This window comes from Lithobates pipiens, unplaced genomic scaffold (assembly GCF_037356315.1).
Source record: "Lithobates pipiens isolate NorthernLeopardFrog02 unplaced genomic scaffold, aLitPip1_a1.2 Scaffold_13, whole genome shotgun sequence".
Lineage (NCBI taxonomy): Eukaryota > Metazoa > Chordata > Amphibia > Anura > Ranidae > Lithobates > Lithobates pipiens.
The window spans coordinates 474,066,811-474,093,160 of record NW_027507718.1 but is presented as its reverse complement, the minus strand read 5'-3'; the positions used below and the strand labels follow the sequence as shown (position 1 = coordinate 474,093,160).

Sequence of the window (26,350 nt, the reverse complement as noted above, 5' to 3'; positions counted from 1 at the left end):
GAGGAGTTAATCCAGTCCAGACGTGAAATACAGGTCACCATCCACCTTCTTAAATGAGACTAGCATGCAGACACCCTGTGATGTTCCCGTCACCTTTAGAATTAAAGGCTTACCGGATAGTATAGATCCAAACGAATCTATATTCGAAGGATCATACAAGCTTATGACTTAGAAGCCGAAATTTGCAGGTGTGGATTTTCAAGGAAGTATCAACTCAGACTCCTCATAAAGTTGTCCCAACTAGTTGTTAAATCCACATCAGTACACTCCAGCTCAAAATGTTGAACTCATACAAAGGAAAACAAGGAGCCACAATAGTGTAAATCCGTTTAAAAGAAAAAAAATTTAATAAAAAAGTAATGAACTCACATGTAACCAAAGAAATCAAGCGCTTAATCCATAAAAACAGTGCTACAGCAGTAGTCCCGACGCGTTTCGTCCTCTACAGATGACGTCTGTAGAGGACGAAACGCGTCGGGACTACTGCTGTAGCACTGTTTTTATGGATTAAGCGCTTGATTTCTTTGGTTACATGTGAGTTCATTACTTTTTTATTAAATTTTTTTTCTTTTAAACGGATTTACACTATTGTGGCTCCTTGTTTTCCTTTGTATGAGTTCAACATTTTGAGCTGGAGTGTACTGATGTGGATTTAACAACTAGTTGGGACAACTTTATGAGGAGTCTGAGTTGATACTTCCTTGAAAATCCACACCTGCAAATTTCGGCTTCTAAGTCATAAGCTTGTATGATCCTTCGAATATAGATTCGTTTGGATCTATACTATCCGGTAAGCCTTTAATTCTAAAGGTGACGGGAACATCACAGGGTGTCTGCATGCTAGTCTCATTTAAGAAGGTGGATGGTGACCTGTATTTCACGTCTGGACTGGATTAACTCCTCACATAGAGACTTTTAATTCATTTATATTCCTTTGGAAGTGTATTTTTTTTTTTTTTTTTTTTTTTTTTTTATTTCTATGCAAGTTTTCAAGAATTGTCACACTTAAGGTGTTTTGGTTAAACTGTATGATGATGCACTAACTAGACTATTCATAACTTTGTTAAGCGCTACACTTTGGTTTGGTATTTGTTTTATTATTCACTGTTTTATCCTTGTGATTGTGTTAGCAGCTTTCTTTCTTTTTCTTTTTTGGATAGCGCAGTGTCACAGGGAAAGTTTTTTTGTCGTAGTTTAGGGAAGTTGGCTCTTTTGAAATTCAGTGCCTTTTTATTCCCCTTATGTTTGCTATTTGTGTGATTTATACTGAAGCCAATTAACCTGTGATAGCTGTTTTCTAAATTACCCCGTATTTCAACATCCGTGATCAGATCTGTATTGTTGATAATCAGTAGATCCAGTAACGCTTTATTTCTAGTTGGTATGTCTACCATCTGAACCATGAAATTGTCCTGCAAGACATTTAGGAACTGGAGAGCCTGAGACGAATACGTGGTTCCTTCCGCCCAGTCTATGTCTGGATAATTAAAATCCCCCATGATAACACTTCCCATCCTTGCTGCTAATCCAACTTGTGATAGGAGATCCATCTCCCCCTCCTCCCTCAGGTTAGGGGGCCTGTAACATACTCCCAGTAATGTTTTCCCCTTAGCTTCATCCCTTTGGAGCTCTACCCATAAAAATTCCACCTCCTCTCTAGCCCCCTTAGTGATGTCATCTCTCACATTCACTTGTACATTCTTCTTGATATATAGCCACCCCCCCCCCTTTTTTTACCCTCTCTATCCCTGCGATAAAGGGTATACCCTTGAATGGTTGCCAGCCAATCATGAGAGATGTTGAACCAGGTCTCGGAAATTCCCATAAAATCCAAATCCTCCTTGTACAACAGTATCTCTAGTTCACCAATCTTGTCCACCAAGCTCCTGGCATTGTCGAACATCCCACCTAGTTTAGACAGGTCGCCTACTATCCTCTTATTGGGTGTTCCAAAATTGCAACTAGGACTGGTTACTATACTTACCTTGGGTTTATGTGCTTTAGTCAACCTGCCCCTAATGCCCCCAATACTCCCCTCTGGAATATGTTCCGCGCTATTTCTACCTCTGGGCCCTCCCCCATCACCTAGTTTAAAAATGCTTAACTTCTTGGCCATCTTTTCTCCCAACTGATCTGCACCTTCCTCCTTTAGGTGCAGTCCGTCCCTTCTATAGTACCGGTGAGCAACTGAGAAGTCGGCCCAGTCCTCCAGGAACCCAAACCCCTCCTTACTACACCAGCTCTTCAGCCACTTGTTTACTTCCCTAATCTCCCTCTGCCTTTCTGGTGTGGCTCAATGTACCGGTAGTATTCCTGAGAATACGCATGAGAATTCCTGAGAATACTACCTTTGAGGTCCTTTTCCTCAATTTAGCTCTCAAGTCCCTAAAATCGTTCTTTAGGACACTCCATCTGCCTCTGATTTTGTCAATGGTGCCAATGTGCACCATGACAGCCAAATCTCTTGGATAATGGCTCAAGAAAAGATAGTAAGCGCTATCCTAGACACATCCAAAAAATTTGAAGCGATTTGGGAATCATGGGCCCAATATATAGGCATCTCTCTGCTGCCTGGGAACAACGGATCCTGAATATCGAGGAGAGCATCTTAGAGGCTTGCGGTCCTTCCCTTTCTCCTCTATACTCTACCTTCTCTTTTCCCTTTTCTTCTAGTCTTCTCTTCACCTTCATACTATCAGATAATGGGTCACATGACAGGGTTAATCTGATTTAAGGTCTATCGTGAATAACCAGGCTCAGAGTGTTTCCTAACGCCGATATTCCTATTTAGACCGGTCCCTTAGAGGACCCGTAGAACTTTTATATCCGGTATCCCGGTGGTTACCACAAGATGCAAGTAGAATAGAATAGAATGATATGGGTCAGTGGAGCCTCCGGCTTGCCCCAGACACAGCTTGCTCCCATAGGGGGTGTCTGGGGTGAAGGGGACTCCCTCCGCCCACCTAATATGTTTGAAGTACTTGCTTTTATATAGATGTTAATAGAACCACATGACGGCATTAATCTCTGCCACACAAACCTGGATAACTCAAACCTTTGTCAACAATGTGACCAATGTTTTGTACTCTGAATTTTATTTTGTTGTTCTGTTATGTTATTGAAAATCAATAAAAGCTTTGAAATATAAAAATAGGCAATTGAGCGGTGGCAGCACAATAGTGTAGCCCTTACAAGGTTAAAGTGGGTTAATTCACCTTTCTCACTGCCCATCAAACCTCTGAAAAATGATACATCATGAATTGCTTTTCAGAAGGGTGGCAAGTTCTGTTCCATGTCTAAACATAGTATTAGGGTCAGGTCACACTAGCAATTTTGATGTAGAATCATGATGACGTGTCAGAAGATGATGACCATCTGATATGAATTTTCTAAAATGTGTTCTAAAAATCTGACCACTCCATTTATCAACTTTAAAAATAAAATGCCTTAAAAATGTGCCCTCAACGGCCTATGATTAAAAACTGCAAAGGTTTACCTTGAATGACAAAATTGACAGCCTGTCTTTCAGCTTGAGCTCTTAAGCTGTAGTTTTTTGAGTTGATATGGGGGAGAGGCCTCTTGCGACCCATAAGTGAGATGACAAATCCTGCACATAGAAATAAAATGAACAGATTAAAAGGCCAAATAAATAATCTACATATTTTGAATTACTTACTATTTTTAAGTTATATTAGTGAGAAGAGCAAGAACTTTTGTCATGTTTTTTTTATTGCTGTATGTAACTATGGTCACAGAAAGAAAGCAAAATCCCCCCAGTGTGGACCCAGAGAGAAGGTTTTTGTACAGGTAGAGGTTAGAAACATTTTGTTTTTATCTCTAGGTGTCCAAATTGGGATGTGACTGCCTTTAGTCCTATTTTATTTGCTTTGTCCTTTAAAATTTTACTACTCATCTTCAGCAAAATGTATGCATTATTTTCTTTTATAATTGTCCACTTTTAGTAACACTTCTTTTTTCCATTTATAAATAACTACCATTTAACTCCTTCAGATCCACGCTAAAGCCAAATGACGGCTGCAGCTCAGATCTGCTTTGCTGGGAGTATGTCTATTGACGTCCTCCCCTTCGCAGCCTCGCCACGCCCCCCTGAAGGGGGCGCACACTATGATCACTCGAGTCAATGAGACTTGGGTGATAACAGATCCCAGCCCTTTACCACGTGATCAGCTGTCAGCCAATGACAGCTGATCACGTGATTTAAACACAGGATCAGTATTAGCTTTTTTTCTTCTCACGCTTTCAGCGTGAGAAGAAAAAAAGCCGATCACTAGCTTCAATTTGCAGGGACATCGGTCCCGAAGAGGAGCAGCATGTTATGTGCCCACCAGTACCACAAATCAATGCCAAAAATCAGTGCACACAGTGCCCATCAATCAGTGCCCACATTACTTAAGTGCTAGCAATCAGTGTCACCTATCAGTGCCCACAAATGTCACCTATCAATGCCCACCAGTGGTGCAAATCAGTGCCACCTAGCAGTGCTGCTTATCAGTGTCACCTACCAGTGTCGATCAATGCCCATCACTGCCACCCATCAATGCCCATCACTGCCACTTATCCGTGCCCCCTATTAGTGCCCTTAAGTGCCACCCATTGGTGCCACATCTCAGTGCCCACCAATACCACCTATCAGTGCCCACCAGTACCGTCTATTAGTGCCCATCAGTGTAGCCTCATCAGCGTACATCAATGAAGGAGAAAAAATACCTGTTTGCTAAATTTATTTATAAAATATAAAATGGTTTTGTATTATTTATTTTTTTTAATTCGGTCTTTTTAAAAAATAAACCCAGAGGTGATCAAATACCACCAAAAGAAAGCTCTATTTGTGGGGAAAAAATGATAAAAATAAAATTTGGGTACAGTGTTGTATGACCGCGTAATGTCATTCAAAGTGTGACAGCACTAAAAGCTGAAAATTGGTCTGGGCAGGAGGGGGGTTTAGGTGCCCAGTAAGGAAATGGTTAATCTACTGTGGAATAAATGAGAACCTAGCTTCACCTCAATTGGCCAAAAATATTTAAAGTAATGTCTTTTTTGTTAATTAGAATATTTTCAGAAATAAAAAGAAGATACATGGAACAGTAATACTTGAATTATGATAAACACAAAGCATAGATAGATATGGGAAGGGTAGAGATGACAGTAGAAAACTCCCATAGGTTCCATTACATGAGTTTGAGTAGACTTTTTTCTTTGTGAAGGGAATATCTCATGCATGCATTGGTGGCAAGTTATCAGGATAGAAGAGAAGCTGGAACAGTTTCTTTATTCATCTAATGCCGCGTACACGCGACTGGACTTTTTGACAGCAAAGGTCCGATGGAACGAATCTGTCGGACTATTCGATCGTGTGCGGGCTCCATCGGACCTTTGCTTGCCAAAAATCCGACGGACTTTAGAAATAGAACATGTTTTAAATTTTCCCGCCGGAACCAGTTCCTAACGGGAAACCCGTTCGTCTGTATGCTGGTCCGACGGACCAAATACGACGTATGGGCAGCTACAGCACCTGCCTGCGAGAATGTTTGCGGCACAATCCTATCACGATGGTTCTCGGTGACAGGGTACTGCAAATCTCACGCTGGCTACAATAGGAAAAACACATTTTCCTATCGCAGCGAGAGCGAGGGGGAATGCATGGGTTTTAAGGGGACCCCCCTACGCTGAAAAAATGGCATAGGGTCCCCCCAAAATCCAAACCAGACCCTTATTCGAGCACGCCGCCCCGGCCAGTCAGGAAAGGGGGATGAGCGAGCGCCCTCCTCCTGAGCCGTACCAGGCTGTATGCCCTCAACATGGGGGGTGAGTGCTTTGGGGAAGCGGCCTCCCCACCCCAAAGCACCTTGTCCCCATGTTGGCCTCTTCCCGACAATTCTGGTGGTTGGTTGTCGGGGTCTGCGGGCGGGGGGCTTATTGGAATCTGGGAGCCCCCTTTAATAAGGGGGCCCCCAGATCCCGCCCCCCACCCTATGTGCATAAGTATGGGGTAGATCATACTCCTATCCATTCACCTGGGGGAAAAAGTGTCAATAAATGAACAAATTACACAGGTTTTTAAAATATTTTATTAGGCAGCTCCGGGGGTCTTCTTCCGACTTCGGGGTCCCTTCCGATTTCTCCACGCTTTCCGTTTCTTCTCCCGCTCTCTGTCCACTTCTCCCGCTCTCCGGTTCTTCTGCCGGGCTCCACCGCTATCTTCTGCTCTTTTACCACTCTTTTGCTAGCGGTGGCCCAGCATTCTCCTTCATCGTTGTCGCCATCGTCTTCTTCTTTCTTCTTCTGTTCTTCCGATGTTGACACGACGCTCTCATGTCATGACGCCGGTTCCGTCCTCCCCTCTCTGTAACGATCAGTACAGTGTGAGGGGAGAGGGGGAGAGATTGCAGCAGCGCTGTGGGCTGGATGTGTAGTGCCCACAGCACTGCTCTGTGCCAATACTCTGCAGTACTCTGCTGCCCATACTGTGCAATACTCTGCAACACTGTGCAATACTCAGCCAATACTCTGTAACACAGTGCAATACTCTGCCAATACTCTGCAACACTGCAATACTCTGCCAATACTCTGCAATAAATTTTAAAAGAAACAAAGATTTTTTTTTTTTACCGAATTTCCAGGTTTTTGGATTTATAGCACAAAAAATAAAAAACCCAGCAGTGATTAAATACCACTAAAAGAAAGCTCTATTTGTGTGAAAAAAAGGACAAACATTTCATATGGATACAGTGTTGCATGACTGAGTAATTGTCATTCAAAGTGTGAGAGCACCAAAAGCTGAAAATTGTTCTGGTTAGGAAGGGGGTTTAAGTGCCCAGTGGTCAAGTGGTTAAAGGATGACTTCACCCTTATAAAATTTACAACAAAGGCACCTTTAGAAATGTTTAGCAATGGCAATCAACAAATTGATATTTATAGACAATTGCAGGCTTTTTCTCTTCCCCATTCTTGTCACAGTGGTTATTTCCACTAACAGCAGATGAATCCATCTTTCTTTACTTTCTGTAACTCTGCCATAAACTCAGAGTCTGCCTCCTGGAACATGTGAAATTCCCAGGATGCAGTTGGGAGGCCCTGGTTAAATAACCAATGCCTCAACTTAATCAGGAAGTAGAAAAACACTTGTAGGTAAAAGCAAAAAAAATAGTTTGTTTAACTAATGAATGTAAGATCGTTTTAAATCATGTACACCATTACAATGTAGTGCATATGTAAAAAACAAAACAAAAACCTTTTACCATTTCTGGTTGTAAGAGGTTCTTACAATGGTCAGCTTTTATTTATTTATGTAAAATCTTTATCTTAAAATAAAAATAAACTGTTGCTGTAACTGCTTAACTGGTTGCCAGCTAGCCACCGCAGTTTTACTGTGGCAGAATGGCACGGCTGGGCAAAACGAAATTACCTTATGTCGCTTAGCCTTTTGGCCAGTAGAGGCGCGTGCCTGCAACCCAGGATCGCTCGTGACAGAGTGAGAACCGGGATCTGTGTGTGTAAACACACAGATCCCGGTTCTTTTAGGAGAGAGGAAACAGACTGTGTGTTCATACTATTATTATTATTATACAGGATTTATATAGCGCCAACAGTTTAGGCAGCGCTTTACAATATAAAAGGAGACAATACAGTTACAATACAATAAAATACAAGAGGATTAAGAGGGCCCTGCTCAGAAGAGCTTACAATCTAATAGGGTGGGGCAGGTGGTAGAAAAGGTTCTAACTGTGGGGAATGAGCTGATGGAAGTGGTAGGAGATTAGTCGGAGACATGGTAGGCTTCCCTGAAGAGATGAGTTTTCAGGGATCGCCTGAAGGTAGCGAGAGTGGGGGATAGCCAAACCAGTGGAGGTAGTGAGTTCCAGAGGATGGGAGAGGCTCTGGAAAAATCCTGGAGACGAGCATGGGGGGAGGAGATGAGAGAGCTTGAGAGTAGCAGGTCTTGAGAAGAGCGGAGGAGACAATTTGGGTGATATTTGGAGACTATGTATGAACACCGATCACTCTCTCCTCCTAGACAGTCCCATACCCCCACAGTTAGAACACCGTGAGGGAACACAGTTAACCCCTTGATCGCCCCCTAATGTTAGCCCCTTCACTGCCAGTGACATTTATACAGTAATCAGTGCATTTTTATAGCACTGATCGCTGTATAAATGCCAATGGTCCCAAAAATGTGTCAAAAGTGTCCAATTTGTCTGCCGCAATATAGCAGTCCCAATAAAAATCGCAGATCACCGCCATTACAAAAATAAAAATGCCATACATCTATCCCCTATTTTGTAGACACTATAACTTTTGCACAAACCAATCAATATACACTTATCGTGATTTTTTATTACCAAAAATATGTAGAAGAATACATATCGGCATAAACTGAGGAAAAAAAAGTTTTTGTTTTTTTAAATGTGGGATATTTATTATAGCAAAAAATAAAAGATATTGGGGGGTTATTTACTAAAGGAAAATCCACTTTGCACTGCAAGTGCACTTGAAAGTGCACTGAAAGTGTACTTGGAAGTAAAATCTCTGTAGTTGCGAGGAGGACATGCAAAGGAAAGTAAAAAACAGCATTTTAGCTTACACACGATTGGATGATAAAATCAGCAGAGCTTCCACTCATTTCAGATCTACCCCTTAGATTTAGAAAGACTGCACTTCCAAGTGCACTTTGAGTGCACTTTGGCCTCGCAGCCATCCTTAAGATGAATAGCCTCCCGTGGATCCTCTATATTTTACAAACAATTCCTATGCTGCTCCCAACTTCCTTTTTTCAGACCATTAAACGTATGTCTCTACAGTTCTTATGGAACCACAAACACCCCAGAATAAGTTTTAGCCAACTCACAAAACCCAAAAACAAAGGGGGGATTGGCCTTCCAGACCTTCGGAACTACTCTCTAGCTTGTCACTTGGTCAGAATAGTAGATTGGTCATCACACGAGAAAGACAAAGCCTGGGTCAACTTGGAAGATTCGTTCTCACATCTTCCAATCAAGACCTCACCTTGGGCTCTCCCTTCTAATATTCCCAAAACGCTGAAGGAACAACTTCAAAGAGGCATGCAAAAAGTTTTGACTCTCCTCAAACCCAGGGCCACTTACTCCCATTCACCTCAACCCGGCCTCCACTCCCGGTATGTCTAACAACTTTCTAAAAACCATCTGGCCCCACAAAGACATACAAGCACACCAATTTTAGAGAAACGGGGACCTACTAGATCATATCGCACTCCCTACCAACCCAGATAGGACTCCCATACCCATTTGGACATACCTCCAGATACGTCATTTCCTCAGAGCAATGAACTTAGATGAAGCTCTCTCTAGACAATTGACCCCATTTGAGAACCTCACCACAACGACACCTGATCTCGACGATACACTCAATGCTTTACATGCTAATCTCCTCGAAAGAGGGGAAAGCTTGTCAAGCCTGGGAAAGGGATTTACAAATGAAATTCTCAGAGGAAAACTGGGAAAGAATTCTGACGATGGGGGGCGTGTCCGGAAGTGGACGACGGCGGACATGTCCTCAGGGAGCTGCGGACCATCACCGCTAATCCGCTGCCATCGGAGGGAATTACAGCCAGGGCGACCCTCAAAAACAGCCTGCACAGTCCCCTGGGACCCCCGGAGATGCACAGGGCCGATATTATTGCAGTGTGCGGGCAGCGCGAGGCCGGATCGTTCCTCCAGCCCTCCGCGGGCCGCCGCCATCTTGCTACACCCGGGCCGCCGTCTTGCAGCCCAGAAGCCTGACAGAGCTCATACCGCGGAGACGGAGGTAGGGAGCTCTTTATTAACCCCCCGTGCGTGAGCAGAGACAGGCGGAGCACGCCCCGGAGGCCTAGTTGGGGCCCGGCGACGCGGAGGCCCGCTCGGGCCTAGTGCAGCCTAGTCCGGCCTATACATCCCCGCTGTTTCCTGGGGCGGCACCCCCGCCGGCAGACACCGCGGCCGATCCAGCCTCCTCCGGAGACGTAGCACTCCTGCCCACTCAGTTCTCGGACCCTGGCCCCTGTCTGATTGACCGACGCAGCCTGTGGATAGGGGGGTGTGTGGGCTGAGGCCTGTGACTTTGCTCCTTGGGGTATCTCTGGGCCCCCCACAAACACAGCCTTGCCCCCCTTTACCCTGTTACGGTGTGAGAGACTGCGGGTGAGCTTTGTCCTTGGAGAGAGCTGGCTCGGGGAACTTCAGGGACGTGCCCGATTTCCCCCCAGTGACGTCCCCGCTACCCTTAACATGTATACACCCGGCTCCGGTGGCCGCGAATTGGTGATGGCTGGGTAAAGTTGGACCCTGGGGGGCCCCCTGCCTAACCCGGACCATACAGGCCACAACACCACTTTATCAGATGTGATCTCGGCATGCACACTCCCAAACAATACAGGACACGATCAGCGACCCGCGGGACACACAGTCGTACCTCGCAGCCCAGTATCCAGCGTTTCTTCGGGGGGAGCCCGTGCACTTCCCCAGGAGCCACTACCACCACCCCTCGGAGACCCCACACGGAACCAGTCCCCCCTGAGACTGGGACTCGGAGGTCCATCACAGCACCCGCCTTAACATCTGAGATGGCTGGCTCTACCGCAGACCAGGGAAACCTGGACGAGGACCTTCACAGAATGCTGCGGGCCCTGCCCACGAGGGCGGACATTGAGGCACTCCCCATGAGAGCGGACATTGAAACCTTAATCCTGCGGATAGAAGAAGCGCATAACAGGGACATACAAGAGGTGAGAACGGAGCTGCACACCATAGAAGACCGGGTCACCTCTGGAGAAACCCAGATCACCTCGCTGGAGACCAGGATGCAAGCCCTGGAACACGCGCAGGCTTCCCATGCAGCAGTAACGCAAGAAATGCAGCTGCATTTGGAGGAAATGGAAGACCGAAGTCGCCGTAACAACTTGCGGCTGCGGGGTCTCCCGGAGGCTACGGGCCCAGAGGATTTGGCAGAAACTGTTACCGCTATTTTTCACAGGCTTCTGGGAGCTCCACCTCCCTCTCTGGAAATCGACTGGGTTCACCGGGCGCTGGGCCCTAGATCTACCGACCCGGCAAGACCCGTGATGTTCTGTGTCGCCTCCATCGATATGCACAAAAGGAAATACTCCTGAAGAAGGCATGGGAACATGGAGTCATCGACTTTGATGGTGCGCAGATTCAGATACTCCCGGACCTATCCAGGGCCACACTACAGCACCGTGCCATGCTGAAACCAGCCCTTGAAGTCACGAGACGCCACGGCTGCACATACCGGTGGGGCTATCCTCTAACAGTCTTCTTTCGCACGGATAGCGGCTCCTTCACACTACGCACACCAGCTGTCAAGGATCCAAAGCCCGGCGGGCCGTTTAGGCCCCCTGTCGGGCAGGCCTGACCCACCAGCTCGCTCCCGAAGGTCCCGAGGTCGGTCCCGCACTGTGTCCTCATCTGCTAATGGAACACGCGAGACATGATTGCACCCTCTAGCACTTCTTATGATGTTCTGCACTGGTTGACCTTTATACTCCTCTTCAGTATTACATTCCCTTGTTTGGCATCCCCCTTTTCTGGACTTTGCCCCACCACACGGCTGCCACGGCTGCTGCCACGGCTGCTGGAGCCATGCCTGGGGGGAGTGGAGAGATGCCATGCCCTGGCGGCCGCGGATGTTGATACAAGTTCCGTAGGAGTAGAGAGGCCACCCATGCAACACTTTGGAAAGACACTGTTGGCCCCTTGGTCATATGGCACGGCTCTCAACCTCCGGGCCCCTCATGGTCCATATGGCTGGCCATCCCGATTGATCCCGATTGATATCTATCTGAAGACTCCCGGAGTATGGTTACATCCTGGAACATGTGTGGAGACCAGGTGGGTCTTTGTGGCAGACATTGTGCTGCGGCCGGGTGGGGGCGGGGGTCTGATATCTGTCTTTGGACTGTTGGGTGGGGGTTGTGAGGGGGGCCCTCTGTTTCCTTCCCTCCTCCACTCCCCCCATCCCTACCCCCCCCTGTCCCCCCCTCCATGTCTTACTTTTTTTGGGATCTGTTATTGTCTACGGGAGGGGGCAGGGGAGGTTGTGCCACGTTTACTGGCAGGGGAGGATGCTGGTTTGGGGATGTTTTATGGGTTTCTCTGTTCTGCATTTACTTGTAGGCTATGTTTTCAGCCGGTGTAGCTACTTAGTAGATATTTTCTGCAACGTTATTTATTGCCTAGCTCTGTGGTTTGTTTAGCTTTTACGAATTATGGGAGGTTTCTATCCTTCTGCCCAAACCGGCCGTGCCCATATGGGCAGTATTTAAATATACACATCTACACATACACCTAAGGCCTGGGGCTCCGGGGGGTTGGGGAGACTCTCCGTTGGCCCACGCTGCACACGCCCCTAAATAGGTTGACGCCTTCTATCCGGGTTTCACCCGGTGGGCGTTGAAGCAGCTAATTGCTGCATTCTAGTTTTCCAGACAGGGCTGTCTGAGAATCCTTCCCTTCTTGACCACGCCCCTATAAGTTCCTGACCCCCTTTACCCTTTCACTACTGCTCTCCACTACCTCACTCTTCTAACCACACATCCTTTACCCCTTCTCCCCCCCTCTCCACTCCTTCTACCCCTACCCTATCATGGAGGTGCTTAACATTGTTACCCTTAATGCGAAGGGACTTAACGTTCCTGAGAAGAAACGCATGTTGCTGAACGACATGAAACGACAGAACGCTGACATTGTTTTATTACAAGAGTCTCACTTTAGGGAAAACAAGTTCCCTATCTTGAAAAGCAGATACTACCCGACAGTCTACCACTCCACATACACAGAGGCCAAATCTAGAGGGGTCTCTATTCAAATAGCGGCCAGAGTACCGTGGACTCTGTTGGACCTAAAATCAGACCCAGAGGGATGGTTTTTATTCCTTAAAGGCCTGGTTGGTGGTGTGAAGGTTACCATTGCTAACTTATACGCCCCTAACAGCAGACAAGACCTGTTTGTGAGGAGACACTTAAACCTACTTCAAAACTTAACGGAAGGCCAACTGATCATAGGCGGTGACCTAAACATCCCCCTAATACCCGCAGATGACACCTCCACGGGGCAGTCCTCCTTCCCCCGGGGCATGCGGAGAGCCGCCCACGCAGCTTTACATGCCGCACAATTGGTGGATGTATGGCGCCTCTTCCACCCCAGGATTACACCTTCTTTTCTAGACCGCACCACGGGTACTTGCGCATCGACTATTTCTTGATGCCACACAATCAGCTACAGGCAGTCAAAGGATCCACCATAGGGTCCATCACGTGGTCTGACCATGCCCCGGTTACCTTACACTATGCTTTGACAGACTTTTATAAGAGACAGAAGAAGCCATGGAGACTTAATGACAGTCTCCTCCAGGACGCCACGGTAGTGTCAGATGTGACGACAGAAATATCTCATTACTTCCACACTAATGGTACGGGGGAATGCGATGCGGGCCTAGTTTGGGAGGCACACAAGGCGGTGATTCCTGGGGTACTGATAAAACGCGGCACACGACTTAAAAGACAGCGAACAGCCCAACTGTCTGAGTTATTCGGTAAACTTCAAATGTTAGAGGCTAATCATAAACAGACACTGAGTACTCCCTTGAGTAGTGAGCTGGATATGATACGTTCCCAGATAAATGACCTCCTCCTTTTTAAAGCTAAGGCAGCGCTCCAGATCTCCCGTAAAAAAATCTATGAATCAGGTAATAAATGTGGTAGATTACTCGCACAAACTTTGAAAGCCCAACGCGCGGCATCCTAAATCCCTTCTGTTTTCTCCTCCCAGGGGACGCGAGAGATGCTACCCCAACAAATTACTAATACATTCAAATCCTTTTACGAATCTCTCTACAACCTGGACACTACCCGACCCTCCCCAGTACAAATAGCTGACTACATAGCCTCTTCAAATATGCCCACCCTGTCGACGGAAATACGGGTCGTCTTGGAGGAGCCTATAACACTGTCCGAAATCCAACAGGCAATTAGTAACACCAAGAAGGGGAAGGCCCCAGGTCCGGGCGGCCTAACACTACAATACTACAAGACCCTACTTCCATCTCATGGACATCATCATTTACACCTTTTCAATGATCTTGCTAAGGGGAGAAGGCTCCATGAGGCCACGTTACAGGCTCATATAGCTGTGATCCCTAAAGAAGGCAAGGACCCGTCTCAGTGCGGGAGCTATCGCCCAATTTCTCTTTTGAACACAGATCTTAAACTATTTACTAAAATCATAGCTGCGAGGCTGCAGTCTTACATCCCCGATCTGATACACCTTGACCAGGTGGGCTTCGTCACAACCAGAGAGGCTAGAGACAACACCACCAAAGTCCTGAACCTGCTTTATACTGCTAACATGGAGAACAGGCCGAGTGCCGCCGTGTTTTATCCCAGACTCACGGACAGCTGGACGGCTTACCTGGCTCGATGCCCATAACCCTTGCTTCTCACACTGAATGCCCAGCTTAGATCACCCCCGAACACAGACGACACCCCATACAACCCTAGACAGATTGAGCGACATACCCTAATTGGGTGACCCATCTGAAAGAGCAATTCAGTTATCATAGAGAACCTATCCCTCTACAACCAGAACCTCTACCGCACCGAAGGATCTCAGAATACGGGGATCTTTTTTCCATTTTTTTTTTCTTTCCTTTTTTTTTTTTTGCTTTCTTTTCCCAAGTTGCTGATGCTTCAACCTAAGGATATCAACATGAGTGCAAGAGTGTTTAAAAACTATAGCAATTTCTGTCATCTGAAATCAAGTTGTATGTTTTGTATACCCTGTACACTGTGTAATACCAGTTATTTTTGAAAATAAAAACTTTTATGGAAAAAAATAATAATCATATGTTAATTTAGTGCATTATGGAATGGAGGAAAGAATAATTTATATTAAAGTTGGACAGGATTGTCTACTAATTACAAAATAGAGGAGTTGGTAGATGGGAGAAGAAACAACGTGGATCAAGAAGTCAATCATTGAGAAAAGAGGAGAGAACACACATACAGACCTCAAAGATGGGCAAGAGAAAACGGACCAGAGGAAAGAGGAGGGGTCAAGAAAAAGAAGACGAGAATATTAGGAGAAGGGATTTTTAAGTGATGTCAATTTTAATGAGGAAGAATTGAAAGTATTGGATTTAGGACTAAAATATGCCCCAGACAAAGATTTAGATAAATTTGAGGCCTACATTTAAGAAGATGATAAAGGACGACATAAGGAAAAAAAATATGGAAAATAATCAAAGAAATTGAGAAGAAAAAATATATCATCATCCGTCCAGCGGACAAAGGGGGAGGGGCCTAGTCATACTAAATAAAAAGGATTACGAAACAGAGATGAATAACCTGCTAAGTATTCGGGAATGAGGGAACATGAAGCCAGAAGTTGCGAGATGACAGCCAGACCCTGTCCCCAACCTGGTAAGAAGGTGCAGGCAGGCGTCTGCGGTCAGCATGGAGTCTGTACCTATCATTAGCATGACGCAAAGCCTCCTGGACTTGTACCCAAGTGGAACAAAGACCACGGAGATGCTCCTCTAACGCAGGAATACTCTGTGGAACAAACGAGTCAGGCAACATGGAAGGTTGAAAACCATAATTCGCCATAAATGGAGACAATCGGGAGGCAGAATTCAAGGCACTGTTGTGAGCAAACTCTGCCCAAGGTAATAGGTCAGACCAGTTGTTATGATGGTCAGAAATATAGCAACGTAGGAATTGCTCCAAGGACTGATTGGCTCATTCTGTAGCCCCATTAGACTGCTGGTGATACGCAGAAGAGAACGCAAGCTGGATTCCCAATTGTGCACAAAAGGCTCGCCAGAACCGGGAGACAAACTGACTGCCCCTGTCCGAGACAATCACCTTGGGTAGCCCATGCAAGCGAAAGATCTCCCGAGCAAAAATGGAAGCCAGTTCCTTAGAGGTGTGCAACGTCTTAAGTGGAATACAATGACACATCTTTGAGAACCGATCAACCACCATAAGGATAACAGTGTTGCCTTGGGAGTTGGGCAACTCCACAATGAAATCCATAGACAGGCGAGTCCAGGGCCTCTCTCCATTGGGTATGGGTTGTAGGAGGCCCACTGGAAGGTGTCATGGAGTCTTACTCTGAGCACTCACGGGACAGGCAGCTACGAAGGCAGTAATATCAGCCCGTAGACTAGGCCACCAGAATTGTTGGGAAATGGCCCAAATGAGTTGATTCTTCCCAGGATGGCCAGCTGCCTTGGGAGAATGGTAAGTCTGGAGCACAGCAGTACAGAGACTCTCTGGGACAAAGCAGCAGTCACAAGGTTTATTAGGAGGAGCATGGACCTGAGCAGCAAGAATTTTGTCACCCAAAGGAGAAGTAAGACTGATGCGAACCGTAGCCAAGATACGATCAGGAGGAATCTAGACATGTGCAAAAGGAAAAATTTTGTTTAGTTTAGTTTTAATTAGTCTAGTTTTCTGCCGAATTTGAAGAATCAGTCACATTCGAAAATATTTCAAACAAATTCGAAAATATTTCTACCGAATTCTAAATGATTTCAACATGATTCGAAATTATTTCAACCGCATTCAAAACTATTTCAACCGGATTCGAAAATATTTTGCGACCCAACTTTAGGGCCATGTCACTTGGTGCTAGAAACCCCAAATATGGATATGTTGTAGTGCTAGTTCTATTGTGTTTGCATATCAAATTTGGTGTTTCTAGCTATAAGTGACCCCGAGATATGTGGCCCCAAATTCGGGTCGCAAAATGTCATTCTCTGCTGCAGAAAAGTACTTTCATATTGCCCATATATGGGGTCGCTTGGTGGCAGGTGACCTGGCAAGTGGACAATCCACAACTTGGTCACATGGCACTCGTGGCCGGTCACATGGCACTCGTGTCAAGTCACGTGGCACTCGTGGCCGGTCACGTGGCACTCGTGTCAGGCCTCGTGGCCAGTCACGTGGCACTCGTGGCCGGTCACGTGGCACTCGTGTCAGGCCACGTGGCACTCGTGTCAGGCCACGTGGCACTCGTGTCAGGCCACGTGGCACTCGTGGCCGGCCAAGTGGCACTCGTGGCCGGCCACATGGCACTCGTGGCCGGCCACGTGGCACTCGTGGCAGGTGACGTGGCAAGTGGACAATACACAACTTGTTTTTTATAGATTTTAATAGAATATAAAAGAATAGACTAGAAAAACAATAGAACAGAACAGAATAAAATATAATATATTCTATTCTGTTCTATCATTTTTCTAGTCTATTTTCTATTTTATTATAATCTTTTCTATCCAAATTTAAAATTAATTCATTTAAAAATTTGAATTCATACTATTCGAAATTCAAATTTATTCTATTTGAAATTTGAATTTCAGAAGATGGTTGTATATTCTTTCTATTTTATTCTATTAACCACTTGCCGACCGCCGCACGATGATATACGTCGACAGAATGGCACGGGCAGGCATATGGGCGTACCTGTACGTCCCTGCCTTCCCGCGGGTGGGGGGCCCGATCGGGCCCCCCCCCCCGGTGCCAGCGGCGGTCGGTATCCGTTCAGGAGCGATCCGGGATGAGGGGGCGGCCATTAATTCATGGCCACCCCCTCGCGATCGCTCCTGACGAAAGGAAGTGAAGCATGACATCACTTCCTCTCCTGTAATGTAAACACAGGCAGAGGAAGTGATGTAATCTCTCCTCCGTGTCGGTATTTTTCGTTCCGGCACCGAGGAGAGAGGATCGGTGAGTTGCACCAACACGACACTACACAGTAGAACATGCCAGGCACACTCTCACCCCCCCTTCACCCCCCGATCACCCCCCCAATCACCCCTGCCCCCCCAGTCACAGTGACACCAATTGCATTTTTTTTTTTTTTTGCATTGGTGTCATTTGTGACTGTAATAACTGTTAGGGCAGTTAGGGTTAGCCCCCTTTAGTTCTAAGGTACCCCCCTAACCCCCCCAATAAAGGTTTAACCCCGTGATCACCCCCCGTCGCCAGTGTCACTAAGGCTGGGTTCACATTGCAGCGGTTTATGAGAACGGATGTGATTCGCACCGCACTGCAGTGCAAATCACATCCGATCTCTGTGCGATTCGAGTTCAGCCATACAGATAGTATGGCTGAATTCGCGTCGCACCCGCCGCAAACTCGCACGGGACCCTTTTTTGGTCCGCAGCAGAATCGGATCGCATGGGTGTTCACACCATGCGATCCGAGTTTGCAGATCGCACTGCGATATGCGAACTGATCTGGGGGTGTCATTAACATTTCACTGACACTCCCAGCAGTTCGCATAGGGCAGTGTGAACTGCCGCCGGGAGGCATGCGATGCGGGAACCCGCCGCGGATTCGTGGCGTTCCCGCATCGCTCCAGTGTGAACCCAGCCTAATAAGCGATCGTTTTTCTGATCGATGTATTAGTGTCACAGGTGACGCTAGTTAGGCAGGTAGGTATTTAGGTTCGCCGCAGCTTTTTATAGCGCCAGGGACCCCCATATACTACCGCATAAAGCCCCCTGATTGCCCCCTAGTTAACCCTTTCACCAGTGATCACCATATAACTGTTACAGGTGACGCTGGTTGGTTAGTTATTTTTTTATAGTTTCAGGGCACCCGCCATTTATTACCTAATAAAGGTTTAACCCCCTGATCACCCGGCGGGTGATATAAGTTTGAGGGTCAGATAAGGTCTGCGTCGCCCCAGGCAGCGTCAGGTTAGTGCCAGTACCGCTAACACCCACGCACAAAGCATACACCTCCCTTAGTAATATAGTATCTGATCAGATCTATATTAGCGTCGCATTGTTAGCGGGATCAGCCCAGATACCTGCTAGCACCTGCGTTTAGCCCCTCCGCCAAGCCCAGACCAGCCCACCCAAGTGCAGTATCGATCGATCACTGTCACTTACAAAACACAACACACATAACTGCAGCGTTTGCAGAGTCAGGCCTGATCCCTGCGATCGCTAACAGTTTTTCTTTTTTTTCTAGCGTTTTGATACAGTCGCTGACAGCCTAGGTGCTTTTTTACCTGTGAGTCTCACTAGTGTACCCCTAAATTTAGGGGTGTCTACTTTCCAAAATGGGGTCATTTGGGGGGGTTTGTGCCATCTTGGCATTTTATGGCCTTCAAAACTGTAATAGGTAGTGAGGAGTGAAGTCAAAAATGTACGCACTTAGAAAGCCTGAAGGCGGTGCTTGGTTTTCGGGGGCCCCGTACGCGGCTAGGCTCCCAAAAAGTCCCACATATGTGGTATCCCCGTACTCAGGAGAAGCAGCAGAACTTATTTTGGGGTGTCATTTCACATATGCCCATAGCATGTGTGAGCAATATATCATTTAGTGACAACTTTGTGAAAAAAATAAAAAAATAAATAAAAGTTTGTAATTTTCCCGCAACTTGTGCCAAATATAAAATATTCCATGGACTCAACATGCCTCTCAGCAAATAGCTTGGGGTGTCTACTTTCTAAAATGGGGTCATTTGTGGGGGTTTTGTGCCATCTTGGCATTTTATGGCCTTCAAAACTGTGATAGGTAGTGAGGAGTGAAATCAAAAATTTTCACCCTTAGAAATCCTGAAGGCGGTGCTTGGCTTTCGGGGCCCCGTACGCGGCTAGGCTTACAAAAAGTCGACCACATGTGGTATCCCCATACTCAGGAGAAGCAGCAGAATGTATTTTGGGGTACAATTCCACATATAACCATGGCATGTGTGAGCAATATATCATTTAGTGACAACTTTGTGTAAAAAAAAAAAATATTCAATGGGCTCAACATGCCTCTTATCAATTTCCTTAGGGTATCTACTTTCCAAAATGGGGTCATTTGGGGGGTTTTGTACTGCCCTGCCATTTTAGCACCTCAAGAAATGAGATAGGCAGTCATAAACTAAAAGCTGCGTAAATTCCAGAAAACGTACCTTAGTTTGTAGATGTGACAACTTTTGCGCAAACCAATAAATATACAGTTATTGACTTTTTTTTTACCAAAGACATGTGGCTGAATACATTTTGGCCTAAATGTATGACTAAAATTGAGTTTATTGGATTTTTCTAATAACAAAAAGTAGAAAATATCATTTTTTTTCAAAATTTGCGGTCTTTTTACGTTTATATCGCAAAAAATAAAAATCGCAGAGTCAGTCAAATACCTTTAAAAGAAAGCTCTATTTGTGGGAAAAAAAGGACGCAAATTTTGTTTGGGTACAACATTGCATGACCGCGCAATTACCAGTTAAAGCAGCGCAGTGCCAAATTGTAAAAAGACCTCTGGTCATTGACCAGCAAAATGGTCCGGTCTGAAAGTGGTTCAATTATATTTTTTTCTAATCTTTTCTATTTGAATTAGAAATTTTGGAAGATGGTTAGTTACTTACTTATATACATCTGTCACATCAACTTCTCATACTTCCAGTGTTTATATTACTTTTCTGCAGAAGAGAATGACATTTTGCAAGCCGACTTTGGGGCCACATATCTCAGGGCCACTTATAGCTATGAACCCCAAATTTGGTATGCAAACACAGTAGAACTAGCACTACAACATATTTGGGGATATTTGGGGTTTCTAGTACCAAGTGACCCCGAGATACATGGCTCTAAAGTCGGTTCGCTAAATATTTTCGAAAATGTCAAGCACTTTTCTGCAGCAGAGAATGACATTTTGTGACCCGAATTTGGGGCCCCGTAACTCGGGGTCACTTGGTTCTAGAAACTTAGATATGTTGTAGTGCTAGTTCTACTGTGTTTGCATACCAAATTTGGGGTTCCTAGCTATAAGTGGCCCCAAGATACATGGCCCCAAAGTCAGGTCGCAAAAGGTAATTTTTCGAATTGATTCGAATTTCGTTTGAATTCGTTAGCATTGTAATTCGGTAATTCGGATGCATCCGAATGTCCAAATAATGAAAATTCGTCCGAATTTCGATTCGGAACGAAACAAAATGCACATGTCTAGAGGAATCATAGGAATCGGAACCGACTCCGACTTGGCAGTGGAGGACAATTGTCGTGACAAGGCATCAGCCCTTACATTCTTAGTACCGGGTAACAATGAGACAATGTAATTAAAGCTCGACAAGAAAAGAGCCCATCGTGCCCTTCTGGGAGAGAGTCGCTTAGCCTCAGACAAGAATGTAAGATTCTTATGGTCCGTAAGAATAAGAACGGGCTCAGTGGTACCTTCAAGGAGATGTCTCCATTCTTTCAGGGCTAAAATGATCGCCAACAGCTCTCTGTCACCAATCTCATAATTGCACTCAGCAGGTGACAATTTCTTGGAAAAGTAGCCACACGGATGCATAGCGCTCTCAGAGTTAGGACTTTGAGACAGAAGGGCGCCAACTACAGTCTCAGAAGCATCAACTTCTAGGATAAAAGGCAACGTAGGATCAGGATATGCCAACACAAGAGCAGAAACAAAGGCAGCCTTGAGAGTCTCAAAGTTCTTAATGGACTCCGGAGACCAACTCTGTGGGTTACCGTCCTTTCTGGTCATGTCAGTCAGAGGCTTGATCAGAGACGAGAAGTTACGAATAAACTTCCGATAGTAGTTGGCAACAGTTCTCGTACTCTGTTTGATGGACATGAGGGACTTGGCAGCAGAAGCAGAGCATGCAGGAACGTCAAAAACCCCTTTGAAGGAGGCCACAAACTGAGGATAACTCAAGACAACAGGTTTTTGCGTCTCCCATAGCGGGTTAGCCCAGGCCAAGGCTCTCTCAGAAAGCAAAGATATCACGAAACCTACTTTGCTTCTGTCTGTGGGAAATGCCCGGGGCAGCATAACCAGACATACCTCTTATAGAGGTAATACTCGAGGCGGGTGCCTGCACAGAGACTGGCACGCAGCAGGGATGGCCTGCGACTTAGGTTGTACCGGAGCAGCCACCGTGGGGGATTCCAGGTGAGCCGTGCGATTCAGGAGCGTTTGTAACGCCAAGGCAAATTGATCCATGCGGTGATCCTGCTCATCCAATCTGGAAAAAATATTACCAACAAGTGGATTGGCCGTATCTTCTGAATTCATGGCCTTCGCGTACTGTCAGAAACCATGAATGAGACTGAGACAGAAGTACAATTAAATCACACTTGTTTAATAATAAAAATAAAAAGGTAAAAAGAAAAAGCGTAGTCAAGCATAGCCAGAGTCCAGTAACCAGATCAGGTAGTCAGCCAGTCCAAAGTTCAATAACCAGATCAGGTAATCAGCCAGGCCTGTAGTCAGGGATCCAAGTAGAGCAACTGCAAGCAGGATAAGGAGCTAGGAGGGATGTCAGCAAGCCAGTCTTGAAAAAAACCGTAGGAGATGGTTCCTTGTGACGTGACCAACGCGAAGGCAGAGGTGAAGTGAGCTGGAAGGCTTTAAGAAGGCAGGTCAGACGAGTATCATCGGGAACAGCTGGTAACTGTGGACCAGCCCAGAGAAGGAAGGGCTAAGCCAGCCCTGACAATGAGATTACTTTTACAGGCAATTGGAACAGACCGAGCATTGATTATTTGGATTTGCAGATATACAAGTGCAATGCATTTTTAAACACGCACATTTTTCAAAACTACAATTAGAAACGGGTACATCCCAACTAAGAGTTGCCATCACACTCAATGGATTGGTAATATACCAAAAGGCCAATTAATGCATCTATATAGGAACTGCAGTAATAAGGATGATTTTGAAGAACAAGCAAATGTTATTAAGAGGTTCAAATCAAAAGGATACAAAGAAAAAGAACTGCTTGTATTGAAAGAAAAAGTAAAAAAGATGGATAGAAATAAGATGATAGAAGACACATCAGGACAGAAGAAGAAAAAGAATAAACATATTTATATGGCTTTCCTCACAGGATTTAATAGACAACATAAGGCCTTAGAGTCCATAATAAAGAAGCTTTGGCCAATTTTACACTCTGACAACACCCTAAAGTCTATATTACCAAGCAGACCAACTTTCATCTACAGAAAAGCGCCAACCTTGAGAAATAGATTGGTACATAACGCTATAGACCCTCCAAAGCAAATTAAGATATTTAAAAACTTGAAAGGTTTTCATAAATGTGGTAATTGCCTACCATGTAGAGTTAGCAAGAAAACCAATAAGAAAAAATTAAGTTTCACGTCTACAGTTAAAGTGGTTGTATACTCAAATTTTTAACTTTTACCTACAGGAAAGCCTATAATAAGGCTTACCTGTAGGTAAAAAAAATATCTCCTAAACCTGTACGGTTTAGAAGATATTCCCCTCGGTATGCGCCGCTGACTGCAGCGGTGCATGCACACAAGGGGATTCTCGGCCTGAAAATCCGGCAGTGGCCGACCAGCCGGAATGAAATCTCCCGCGCACATGCGCGGGAGTGACGATATCGCGGCTCCGGCCACTCACAGCGCCGGAGCCGCGATACCCGGAAGAAACGCAGAGGGAGCATGTCAGCTCCCTCGGCGTGGATCGGGCCAGATGTAGGGGCCTCGTTCTAAGGTAAGTATTTCATAATGAGCTAGTATGCGGTGCATACTAGCTCATTATGCCTTTTGCTTTGCAGGTTTAAAAAATAAAAATAAAAAATTGCGGGTTTACTACCGCTTTAATGGGAGTAAATATAAAATGAACGAATTGATAACTTGCAATAGCACTTACGTTACCTATGTTATAGAATGTCCATGCCACAAACAATATGTGGGGAGAAGCACAAGACAATTATGTGTCAGAATCAGGGAACACATCACTAATATAAAAAATGGGTTAAATAAACACAGCGTCTCAAGACATTTCAGAGACTATCATGGCCGGGACCCAACATGCATGACATTTTATGCGATAGATAAAATCAAAGGCCACTGGAGGGGTGAGGACAAATTAGTTAAAGTTTTGCAAAATTAAACAAAATGGATTTTTAATTTAGATACACTTCAAGCAGCAGGGTTAAACATAGATTTAGATCTTAACTGTTTTCTGACGAACTTTTGAGGAACACCCCCCTTCTCCTTCCCCCTCTTCTGCAATAACATATTATAGCTTTTTATATTAATTTATACATTTTTCTCTTTTCCATTATATTTTTGCCAATTTTTTCCAATAGCTTCATACACGTGGAACCGATTCCTTCTTTTCCTAACAATATATTCTTTTTATCCATTTTCTTCATATTAGAAAGGAGTAGTATTCCTTGATATAGTCCATCTATTTATTTCCTGTTTGTTTAACCAATTTAGCCCCGGACCAATTTTCAGCCTAAGGACCAGAGGTCTTTTTACAATTTCGCACTGCACTGCTTTAACTGGTAATTGCGCGGTCATGCAATGTTGTACCCAAACGAAATTTGCGTCCTTTTCTTCCCACAAATAGAGCTTTCTTTTGATGGTATTTGATTGCCTCTGCGATTTTTATTTTTTGCGATATAAATGGAAAAAGACCGAAAATTTTGAAAAAAAAATATATTTTCTTCTTTTTGTTATAAGAAAAATCGAATAAACTAAATTTTAGTCATACATTTAGGGCAAAATGTATTCAGCCACATGTCTTTAGTAAAAAAAAAATTTCAATAAGCGTTTATTTATTGGTTTGCGCAAAAGTTATAGCGTCTACAAACTAGAGTACATTTTCTGGAATTTACACAGCTTTTAATTTATGACTGCCTATCTCATTTCTTGAGGTGCTAAAATGGCAGGGCAGTACAAAACCCCCCCAAATGACCCCATTTCGGAAAGTAGACACCCCAAGGAAATTGCTGAGGGGTATGTTGAGCCCATTGAATATTTTTTTTGTCCTAAGGGATTGAATAATGACAAAAAAAAAATGTTTTTTACAAAAAGTTGTCACTAAATGATATATTGCTCACACATGCCATGGTTATATGTGGAATTGCACCCCAAAATATATTCTGCTACTTCTCCCGAGTATGGGGATACCACATGTGTGGGACTTTTTGGGAGCCTAGTCGCGCACGGCACCCCGAAAACCAATCACCACCTTCAGGATTTCTAAGGGTGAAAATTTTTGATTTCACTCCTCACTACCTATCACAGTTTCGAAGGCCATAAAATGCCAAGATAGCACAAAACCCCCCCAAATGACCCCATTTCATTTTGGAAAGTAGACACTCCAATCTATTTACTGAGAGGCATGTTGAGTCCATGGAATATTTTATATTTTGCCACAAGTTGCGGGAATAGTACAAACTTTTTTTTTGCTCAAAGTTGTCACTAAATGATATATTGCTCACACATGCTATGGGCTTATGTGAAATTACACCCCAAAATACATTCTGCTGCTTCTCCTGAGTACGGGGATACCACATGTGTGGGACTTTTCGGGAGCCTAGCTGCGTACGGGGCCCCGAAAACCAATCACCGCCTTCAGGATTTCTAAGGATGAAAATTTTTGATTTCACTCCTCGCTACCTATCACAGTTTCGAAGGCCATAAAATGCCAAAATAGCACAAAACCCCCCCAAATTACCCCATTTGGGAAAGTAGACACCCCAAGCTATTTACTGAGAGGCATGTTGAGTCCATGAAATATTTTATATTTTGCCACAAGTTGCGGGAATAGTACAAACTTTTTTTTTTGCTCAAAGTTGTCACTAAATGATATATTGCTCACACATGCTATGGGCATATGTGAAATTACACCCCAAAATACATTCTGCTGCTTCTCGTGAGTACGGGGATACCACATGTGTGGGACTTTTTGGGAGCCTAGCTGCGTACGGGGCCCCGAAAACCAATCACCGCCTTCAGGATTTCTAAGGGTGAAAATTTTTGATTTCACTCCTCGCTACCTATCACAGTTTCGAAGGCCATAAAATGCCAAAATAGCACAAACCCCCCCCCCCCAATGAACCCATTTTGGAAAGTAGACACCCCATGCTATTTGCTGAGAGTCATGTTGGCTGAACCAAAAAAAAGAGATTGATAGGTGGGTATGCCCACCATTAGATACCTCCCTTCATCCACCCACTTCTAATGATGGACATACATGCACCATTTATATATGCCGAAGCATGGGGGCATCCTCCCGCAATAAAGTTATGCCGCGTACACACGGTCAAACTTTTCCACGGGCAAGCCCTTCTTCGGAATTTCGACCGTATGTACACGGCATTAGGAGCAAAATCGCTCCTCCGCCCCTGCTGCCCCCATGCTTCGGGCATATATGCTCTTTTTTTTTAACTGTAGTGGTGAAATCACCTCCTACAGAGTTGGAGTTGCGGCTTTATGTATCGTGGGAGCAAACGCTGTTGCTGTCAAGATAAATAAATCCACGCTGCAACTGGATGGCGCACCTGCTAAGCAAATTATGGTTAACGTTAAA

The 26,350-nt window shown here is 45.0% G+C and overlaps 1 protein-coding gene across 1 annotated transcript in view; it reads right to left on the bottom strand.

The window, feature by feature from the left end:
* Window positions 1–3,461: 3,461 nt before the first annotated feature.
* POLN (DNA polymerase nu) overlaps window positions 3,462–26,350 on the bottom strand; it is a 307,936-nt gene continuing 285,047 nt past the window's right edge. The window contains exon 18 of the mRNA XM_077478450.1: window positions 3,462–3,607. Within this exon, the coding sequence (XP_077334576.1) occupies window positions 3,462–3,607 (146 nt within the window). The remainder of the gene's footprint in view (window positions 3,608–26,350) is intronic.